General features: G+C 45.9%; 1 protein-coding gene across 1 annotated transcript in view; it reads left to right on the forward strand.

Moving 5' to 3' along the window:
- Acss1 (acyl-CoA synthetase short-chain family member 1) overlaps window positions 1-10,103 on the forward strand; it is a 57,981-nt gene that overhangs the window by 147 nt on the left and 47,731 nt on the right. Inside the window, exon 2 of the mRNA XM_013027039.1 lies at window positions 2-185. Coding sequence (XP_012882493.1) covers window positions 2-185 — 184 coding nt within the window. The remainder of the gene's footprint in view (window position 1; window positions 186-10,103) is intronic.

Raw genomic sequence — 10,103 nt, forward strand, 5'->3', positions numbered from 1 at the left:
CGCCGCCGCGACCCCCGGCTCGTACCCCGCGCTGAGCGCGCAGGCAGCCCTGGAGCCGGCTGCCTTTTGGGGACCGCTGGCGCGCGACACGCTGGTGTGGGACACCCCCTACCACACCGTCTGGGACTGCGACTTCCACACGGGCAGGATCGGCTGGTTCCTAGGAGGCCAGTTAAATGTGTCTGGTGAGTGGGTTTGGAGGGGGGGCGGGGGGCGCCCGGGACACCCCGGAATCGCGCGTTCTGAGGACACCGAAGGAACTCCTCTCCCCTCCAGCACCCCCTCCCCCCATCCCCGGCTCCCCAGCAGCTGTCACCGGGGCCGGGCGAGTGGAGCCCCCCCTCCTCCAGCATTCTGCCCCCACCATCTCCCCGACCCCGCGCCCTGTCACCCTCGTCCTGAATCCCACCCGATGGGGCCCAGGGTCTCCAGTTCCCGGGACAGACTAGATGCTCTAGAATCCGCTTTTTCCCTCCTGCTCCTCCCCGGCGCAGTTTCTCAGTGGATTTGTCTTCACAGTTGAATTACAAGGGTTCATAGGCTGCAAGGCTCAAGTCTTGGGGTGTGGGGGGAGGCGCTGGGGAAAAGGGGGGACAGAGGGCGACACTTGTGCTAGGCTGGGGAGGGGGGTGGTGGAAAGAGGTTGGTGCAGAGCAAAGTGTCCCTGGAGCCCGAACTTCTCTGTTCCTGTCCCCTGGCCAGCGGCTTAAACGGAAAGCAGCAGAAAGCATGTGGCCCTTGTTGTCACCGTCCGTTGCCTGGCGGTGACTCCCCTGGGAACAAGCCCTGCCGAGTAAACATAACTGTGGCCGTGGGGCTGGTTATCTCCTTGTTCTGGGGAGTGTGGGGGCGGGAGCCTCTGAGAACTGGGCAGCCAAGACATACTTCCTGTCTTAGACGTGGTGGTTGGGCCTGGGGAACCCCAAAGCCCTCTCCAGCAGCGAGCCACCTGGTTTCTGCAGAGCCTGAATCCTGTTCTGCTACGATCTGGGCACAGGAAGACACACAGTACCGTCTCACTGTAATCATCGGAGGCACTGAGAAAGCAGCAAAGAAACCTTGGCCCTGGAACTGCAGGCCAAGGCGATCCTTCTGGGTAGGCCTCCAGGAGGAGAGCCTGGCACCAGTGGAGTAGTCAGAGAGGCTGTGGCTCTGTGGGCTGGGTGGGTCTGGAGAGGTGTAAGAAAAGAACTGGAGGTTTTTGTGCAAGATTGTACCTTGCTCAAGGGCCAGATGTGGAGATGGAATCTGGTGTCTTTCTAATTCTACTCTGTCTTCCAGTAACTCTCCTCTTCTGAGACTTCGTCCTTGTTTGTAAAAGGGGACAATAAGGCTCACCTGTTAAGGCTGGCTGTAACAGTGTGCTGGAATACCAGGACTGGGCTCAGCTCCCCTTACTGGTGATCAACAAGCAATAGCAGTTTTTTTTGTTTTCTGGTGCCAGTATTAGTACTTGAACTCAGGGCCTGGTGCTCTCACTTGGCCTTTTCTCTCACTTCTAGCTTTTTGCTAATTAATTAGAGTTGAGACTTATGGATTTCTCTGCTAGGTGTGGGCTTTGAACCTTGATTTTCAGATCTCAGCCTCCTTTGTAACTAGGATCACAGAGGTGAGCTATCAGCACCTGGCAAGAAGTAGCAATTTTGACAATATATGTAGTATATTTGGTCATCATATATTCATACATTGCCTCAATATTATAGTGTCTACATTCCAAATACAGAACCTTAAAGGAACTTTGGACCAGCTCCCCCACCCCATATTGAATGTTAATTCATGGGTTTAATCAAAATGAGTCACCAGATAAGCGTTTTCTTTAATACTGAGTCAGCAAGTGTACTTGAACTAGTAGAGGTTTTAAAAAAAAAAGAATCCTGATGTGTGCAGAGTTGGTGGAATGTGTCCTTGAAGGGACTAAAGCAATTTGCAAAAGGACAAGTACAGTTCCTTTGGAAATGACCCTGGTCATAGGAGGCCTAGGCCAAGAGAATGTCATCAGTGGTTATCTCCCGCAGATGCAGTTGACAAGCAGGGGAGTGGGCCTCAGGACTGACCATGAGGACCTTATCCTGGCCAAGGTCAAGTGTAGTCAGCAGACAATAATTATTCTTCCTCCTCCTCTTCTTCTTTTGCCTCTTCTTCTGCCACTGCTGCTCCTCCTCCTCTTCTTCCTCCTCCTCCTCCTCCTCCTCTTCCTCCAGCTTGGACTCTGGGTCTGACACTCTTGCTTGTCTTTTTTTTCCCTTAAATCTAGCACTTGAGCCACATGTGGTTCCACATCCAGATTTTTTTTTCTGGTTAATTGGAGATAAGAGTGTCATGGACTTGTCTACCTGGCTGGTTTCAAACCCCAATCCTCAGATTTCAGCTTCCTGGGTAGCTAGGATTACAAGCGTGAGCCACTGGCACCCAGTTTTTCATTTTTTCTTCATTTACTCCTCCTGGAAATGTGTCCTTTATAATAACCATAGGCAGGAACTGAGCTTCAACAAACTGACTTGTAGGAAAACAGCACTTCCATAGATCTCTTGCTTGGATGGCCCTGCCTAGGCACCAAGCTGTCTGCAACATCCTTGCTCTTTGTCAGTGTCTGCAAACCAGAGTAGTGAAATTCAAAGGACACAACTGCACTGGGAGACATCCAGAAAACAGTGGATGTGGTAGGATTTGTTTCAGCTCCATGTATCTGTTGCATGTGATAATGTCAGCATGAAGATGGCTTGTGTCCCTCCACTCCTCCCTGCTTAAACAAAAAGAAGAAAAAAGAAAAAGAAAAAGAAAACTGTGGACCTTTTAAAGATAGCTTAACCAGTGCATCTCCAAAGTTGGTTTTGGGCCACAGCATTAACTGGAAACATTTTAGAAAGTCATATTCTGGGCCTATCCTAGACCTCTGGATTTAGAAATTCAGAGTCTGGTGACTTGCCATCTGAGGTAAACTAGCTCTCTAGAAAGCAGGTGTACAGTCAGGTCTGAGAACCACTGATTGCATGCACCCAAAACAATGCAAAACAAAACTAAACAAAAAACCAAACCAAACAAAAAAAAAAACAAGAGCCTGCTAAAACAAACAGAATTGGGATTCATGTGGTGAAATTGGCTCCAACAAACAAACATGGGCAACACGGTTGTTTAGTAGTTTCTGCTATGTGTTTAAAGTCACCCCTATCTACTTATGAATTTCCCTTTCCTGTGTTATGTATAAATAAAGAGAGTGTGGAAGCTGGGTGCTGGTGGCTCATGACTGTAATCCTAGCTACTCAGGAGGTTGAGATCTAAGGATTGTAGTTTGAAGCCAGCCAGTGTAAAAAAAAAAAAGTCTGTGAGATTCATCTCCAATTATCCAGAAAAAGCCAGAAGTAGAGCTGTGGCACAAGTGATAGAGTGCCAGCCTTGAGCATAAAAGCTCAATACAGTACCCAGGCTCAGAGTTCAAGCCCCAAGAACAGAAAAAAAAAAAGCAAAGCAAAGAAAAAAAAAGAGGTGTGTATCTGAGTTCTGTTCTAGTTGCCCTGCCTCCCTTCCTCTACCTTAGTGGCTTGAGCATTTGATTCTTTTCAAGTGCTGAGGGTCAGGACACTGGACAGTATCTGATGGCGATGGCTTGTATCTTGCTACCAAGTCTAGAGCCTGGGTTGGTGCTATGATCAACATATAGTTTGTCCCTAAAAATTAAGCAAGAGTTTAATTCCTATTGTGAGGCATTAAGAGAGTTGAGCGTAAATTGACTACGGTGTTTAGTGACAGTCTTTGGAAGTGGATTTGAATTGGGTAAAGCCCCCAAGATCGAATCCTTTATAAATCTTTAGAGCTTTATCAAAAGAGACACAGATATTCCTGTCTCCTTCTGTATGATGTCCTGTGCCATCTCAGACTCTGTCATCAAGAAGGTGATTGCCAGAGATAGGTAGACTTTGAACTTCTAGAATTGCAAGGTAACTAAACCTCCTTTTCCCTCACACTATTTGTCATCGATATGAATTGTACAATGTGGGGAGTTCCATTATGATATTTTCATACATGCATGTAACATACATGAACATGCATTCATCTCCTTCTGTTTCTCTTCCTTCTTCCTGCTTTTGAAGAAATCTTTCTTGCAGTCTTTAAAAAAATGTTTTTCATTATGACCTTTTCATATGTTCCTAAAATATACTTTGATCTCTTCTCTCTCTCTCTCTCTCTTTTTGTCGATTGGGGGGCCTGAACTCTGAGCCTGGGCACTGTACCTAAGCTCTTCCACTGTAGACTAGCCCTCTACCACTTAAGCCTCAGCTCCACTTCCGGCTTTTTCTGCTTATGTGGTGCTGAGGAATCGAATGGAAGGCCTCATGCATGCAAGGCAAGCATTCTACCACTGAGCCACCTTCCCAGCCCCATGATCTCTTTTCTTTGTAAAGTTTCTCTCCCTCTAGTATTTGCTTATAGTAACAAAAAATGGACTAACACAGTTGAGTTAACTTGATGGAAGAAGGTTGGGCTCCACTGGAACTTGGCCCTAAAACCATTCAGGGAATGCCTACTATTTACAGGCCTATGGTCGATGCAGAAACTGTGAGATTTATGACAAGCCTGTGTGACTTGGGGAATGTTATTAGTCTTGTCTGCTTATTTCTTTATCAGATGTGGATATCAGTATACTCACTTTAGGGCTCTGGTTAGGATTAGATAAGACTCCCAAAGCACTCAAGGGTCTTCAAGTCCTGAACAGCCTCAATCACTGGCTGGTGTAAATTATTAATGAAGTCTTTGGGAAGGCTTGACCTTGAGTTTGGCCTTCAGTTTAGCTGCTGAACAAGCGGTCTGCCTGAACTGTATCCCATAGGGTTTACTTTTGATCAAGCTGAGATGAGTAGAAAACAAGTCTTGGAAGATATTCAGGTCCTAAATTGGTTCCCCAAATTCCCCAGTACTCTACCCACACAAACTCTGATAGCCATCTGGCATGCTGATACCTCAGGCCCTGGATGGGGAGGTGATTCCTCCCCTTTCAGTGAGTTGCCTCTCTCATCTTTATACAGAAAGTTCTTGGGAAAGCCACGTTCTAAAAAGGATTCTTTCCTGCCTTTGACTTTTGGCTCTGTTTTTTTTTTTTTTTTGGTAGGCTCCATTGCTCTGTGCCATATGAATATAGGATGCCAGAGTTATAAATGTAGAGATCACTGAGGTGTGTGCTGTTTTCAGCTCAACACACAACTAAGCCCTGTTTTCTAGGTCTTGAATTTGAGTCTGACTTTGTGTGTGTGTGTGTGTGTGTGTGTGCGCGCGCGCGCGCACATCTGTACTGGGGCTTGAACTCAGGGGCTAGGTGCTATCCCTTAGCTTTGTCAATCAAGGCCAGCCCTCTACCACTTGATAGACACAGCTCCACTTCTTGTCTTTTGGTGGTTAATTGAAGTTAAGAGTCTTATAGACTTTACTGGCTGGCTTCAAACCATGACCCTTAGATCTCAGCCTCCTGAATGGTTTGGATTCCAAGGGTGAGCCTCTGGGGCCTAGCTGTGTCTGACTTATTTTAAACATATGTATAGTTTTTACTCAAGAATGTAAATAAACCTCTGTGTGTGTGTGTGTGTGTGTGTTTGTGTGTGTGTGTGTGTATGTGCGTGTGCACAGGCACCAGTTCTGGGGCTTGAACTCAGGAACTTGTACTTTCACTTGGCTTTTTCTGCTCGAGGTTGGCTCTCCACCACTGGAGCCACCTCTATTTCTGACTTTTTTTCTTCTGGTTAATTAGATCAGTGTCTTTCAGATTTGTCTGGTTGGCTGGCTTTGACCTGTGATCATTTGAACCCTGGGTAGCTAGAATTACAGGCAAGAGCCACTAGTGCCTGGCAAAATAAACTATTTTTAACCAACCATTGAATACTGAGAGATTACTTGGGTAATCCCTTCTACCTGGTGCTGGACATGGAATCCAAGGCCTTACACACACCAGGAAACTATTCTTCCACTAAGCCATACTGTAGTATTTTGAGGCTTTTTGAAAGATTCACTGCATGCATACCAAGTGTGTTAGTAGCATTCTCTTCTGTGCCATGTTCTAACAATTCAGAAGCAGGAACAGTGATAATCAAAGGCAGATACTACACAGTCTGCATGCCTTTTTTCTCTCAGTGATTACACACACACACACACACACACACAACACACACACACACACACACACATGTCTAGCTGGGTGCTGGAGGCTCATGTCTCTAATCCTAGCTACTCAGGAGGCTGAGATCTGAGGATCATGGTTCAAAGCCAGCCCAGGCAGAAAAGTCTATGAGGCTCTTATCTCTAATTAGCCATGAAAAATCCTGAAGTGGAGCTGCGGTTCAAGTGGTAGAGCCCCAGCCTAGAGAAAAAAAATTAAGGGACAACACCCAGGCCCTGAGTTTAAGTCCCAGTACCATTACCAAAAAGAAGAAAGCCTATCTAGGTTTCTAAGGAACTCTAAATGGAAATGTAACCTATCCTCTGAATTCTCAGTTGTGAGAGGCATGGCTTACTTTAAATAGCACATGCTTCTGGAAAGTTGGCAAATACAGTTTTTGTGACTGATGCAATATCTCAAAATGTGCTGGGAAGATGTGCTATTTAAAGATAACCATTGTGAATCCTTTCGTGGGATATTAACTTCCTAGTTTCTTTTGATTCACATTGAAGTTTTGTGAGCTGGGTTCATTTAAAGTGTATGTGTATGACAGGGATTTATTTAAACAACCAACCAAGTGCTTGTGGGCTGGGGATGGAGTGTACTGGTAGCAGGTTTGCTTAGCATATGGATGTCTTGAAGTCTATCCCCAGCATTACAAAGATAAAGAACATTTAAAAAATGGTTATATTATTGTGTGACATCTATATAAAGATAACAACATTCTTAATTTTCTCCCTTTCTCACCCCAAACCTGTACTAGGGATTAAACCCAGGCCCTTTCACCTGCTAGGCAAGTGCTCTACCATTTGAACCACACCCCCTCCTTCCCCCTTCTGCTTTTTTTTTTAACTTTTAACTTTGCCTGGGTTGGCCTGAACCTCAGGGATCTGGTGATGCTCCTGCCTCTGCCTGCTTCCTGAGGAGTTGGGATTGGCTGAGGATTACAAGTATGCGCTACCAGGCACTATTTGTTAATTAAATAGAAAATCCCATGGCTCTACTGCTTGAGCCACACACCTTCAGCTCTTTTTGCTTTGGTTACTTTTGAGACAGAGTTTCACTTTTTATACTCCCCACTGTAGCTGGGATGATAGATGGGTGCCACTGCACCATCTCAACTGAGATAGGAGCTGTGAAACCTTTATGCTGTCCTCTAACTACGGTCTTCCCAATCTTAACCTCCCAACCGGGTAGAATTAGGGCCCAGCTGGCACTAATTTACCTGCGTGTTGTTAAGGCTGCGTTAGGGTGTGAGGGGTTGGATGACTATAATTGCAATGGATCTTGTGGCCGAGCTAGCACTCTTCCCATCTGGAATATCTTCCCAACCCTATTTAGAGTGGTTGGTGGTCCTATTGTACAGATGTGGAGAGTAATCCAGAAAAATACTCAGTTCCAGCATTCCAACGAGGAGATGGATCCTAAATCAGTCATTAAAGGACAAGATATCATGGGATATTAACTTCCTAGTTTCTTTTGATTCACATTGAATTTTTGTGAGCTGGTTCATTTGAAGTGGACATGTATGCCGGGGATTTATTTAATAACCAACCAAGCACTTGTGGGCTGTTTAATAATCTCAGTTGCTTCCTTGCTCTCCTTTCTAGAGTTGAACAACCCGAATTCCACAAAATGGGTCTCGGTGTAGATTTTACAGAGAAGGGATGAAAAAAAGCAGAAGCCCAAACTACAACAACAACAAAACCCAGATTGGTCATGCCAAAGTTATTTTAATCATGAGGCAGGAGTGGGGAGACAGAAAAACAGGGTAATAACTGATGGCTGATATCAGACTTCTTCACATTATTTTTTCCTGTGAAAAGCTCAAGGTGAGTGGTTCATCAAGTGGTGGCTCATGCCTGTAATTCTGGCATTCCAGAGGCTGAGGTAGGAGGCTTGTGAGCTTGAGGCTAGCCTGCGCTAGCAGAAAGAACTTCATCTCCAGGCTCATTAACACTGGACTGTTCGGAAGATTTGGCTGCTCTCACTCTAATCCTGATTCCTCTAAAGGGCAGATAAACAACCAAGTTTCAGATTGGGGATAGGAACTTTATCATGAGTGACTCCATTTTGACTTTAAAACTGTCTGAGCAAGAGCTTAGACCAAAGCAATTTCCTGTGATTTTTAACTTTACCTACTACATAAACAAACTCATCCTGGGGCAACTCCCTCAAGGCTTTCACATCTGCTAGGAGAATTAAAATGTAACTCTCGGCCCCCAGTTCCCATGACAGAGTAAAGGAGAATCCTCCAGGTCCTTGTGATCCAGACCCTTTGTATCCCAGAATGGAGACAACTAGGCAGAAGACAGTGCTAAATGGTCCTGGGCCAACTGAGCGGTGGGAGGACACTTGTGTGCTGGGAGACTTGGAAGGCTTGAAATAGGAGGTAGGGTTTGAGCTACGCCTTCAACTGTGCTGGGCACTGGCCCAACTCTTCTTGGAAATGTAATTTTCTTGTCCCACCGCCCAGTTCCTTAGATTGAGATGCATCTGTGTTTTGTATTTGTTATTGCCGTTTTAAATATAGAGACAGAAGAATTTATTCTCTCTCCCTCCCTTTCTTTTTTCCTTCTTTCCTATCCTGCATTTTTTCCTTTTCTCCCTACCCGCCCCCCTTCCCTTCTTCTTTTCCTGCTTGGAGTCAGGAACCATGAATGTATGCTAAGAACCAATCAGTTTGGCATTTTTAAAGCCACCACTCCCTCCCCACTACCCCAGCCCTGCATACTCCTATGGTGCACTGGTGGCTGCTAGCAAAGAAAGAATTATTCCGTGTGTGTGTGTGTGTGTGTGTGTGTGTGTGTGTGTGTGTGTGTAGTGTTTCCCTTGGGAACACTGTGACACCCTCTGACCCCATCTCAGAAAACACTCAAAGAGCACCTGATTCTTAGTCAAGCCCAGAGTCAGGGATCCTTATGTTGCTCCCAGGATTAGGAAGTTGGGACTTCAAGGACATTGTCTGTGGGTAGTGGGTGGCTGGCCAGAGGCCAGACTTAACAAGATTTCAGCAGCAGTTCCAGGCGGCCAGCCAGGGAAGCTTGGCCAGGTTTCACACAGAGCTGGCAAGTGTGTTTTAGTTGCTCTCTTCCCAAAAGGAAAAAAAGAGAGAGAGAAAAAAAGAAAAAAAGGAAACACAGAATCTTGGATTCATATATATACTTTATCTTTATATATATCTGTCCACAGAATATGTCTAGTACCTTGTGGCCTGGGATCAGCCAAGGCTTCATGTTAGGATCATCTAGTCAGAGTGGGGCTGGGGTGGTCTCTGTGGGATCCAGGCATCCATGTGCTAATGAGCACATGAGCCCTCAGGGATTTGGACATCACTCAAAGGTAAAAAGCACTGATTTTGTTCAATCAAAGAGACCTTCTAATTTGAAGGATAAAGTCACAAAGTGGGTATCTGCTTCTTCCCCTGAGCCTGAGGGACAACCTGGTGACACTTCGACCCCAATGTACTCTTCCTTCCAGCTGAAGGATTTGAATTCTCTGTCTGTATTTCCATCATGAAGAGCTTTGCTACATGTTTGGCTCTGTGATCTGAGGTAGGCTGTCAGCAAATAAACATGAATAGGAGGCTGGGCGCTGGTGGCTTATGCCTGTAATTCTAGCTACTCAGGAGGCTGAGATCTGAGGATTGTTGTTCAAAGCCAGCCTGAGCAGAAAAGTCTGTGAGACTCTTATTTCCAATAGAACACTCACAAAACTGGAAGTGCTGCTGTGGCTCAAGTGGTAGAGCACTTGCCTTGAGCTGAAGAGCTGAGGGACAACGCCCAGGCCCAGAGTTCAAGTCCCACAACTGACCAACCTGCCCCCCCCAAACAAAACAAAACAACACAAACATGAACAGGATACTTGGCCTCTGCCCAAATCTGTGTAGCTGGCAGCAAACATTTCAGGCAGAGGAAAGCACAGACTTCAAGAACAGGGAGGGAGGGAGGGAGGGAGGAGG

Source organism: Dipodomys ordii, unplaced genomic scaffold (assembly GCF_000151885.1).
Source record: "Dipodomys ordii isolate 6190 unplaced genomic scaffold, Dord_2.0 Scaffold99, whole genome shotgun sequence".
In the NCBI taxonomy this organism is placed as follows: Eukaryota; Metazoa; Chordata; class Mammalia; order Rodentia; family Heteromyidae; genus Dipodomys; species Dipodomys ordii.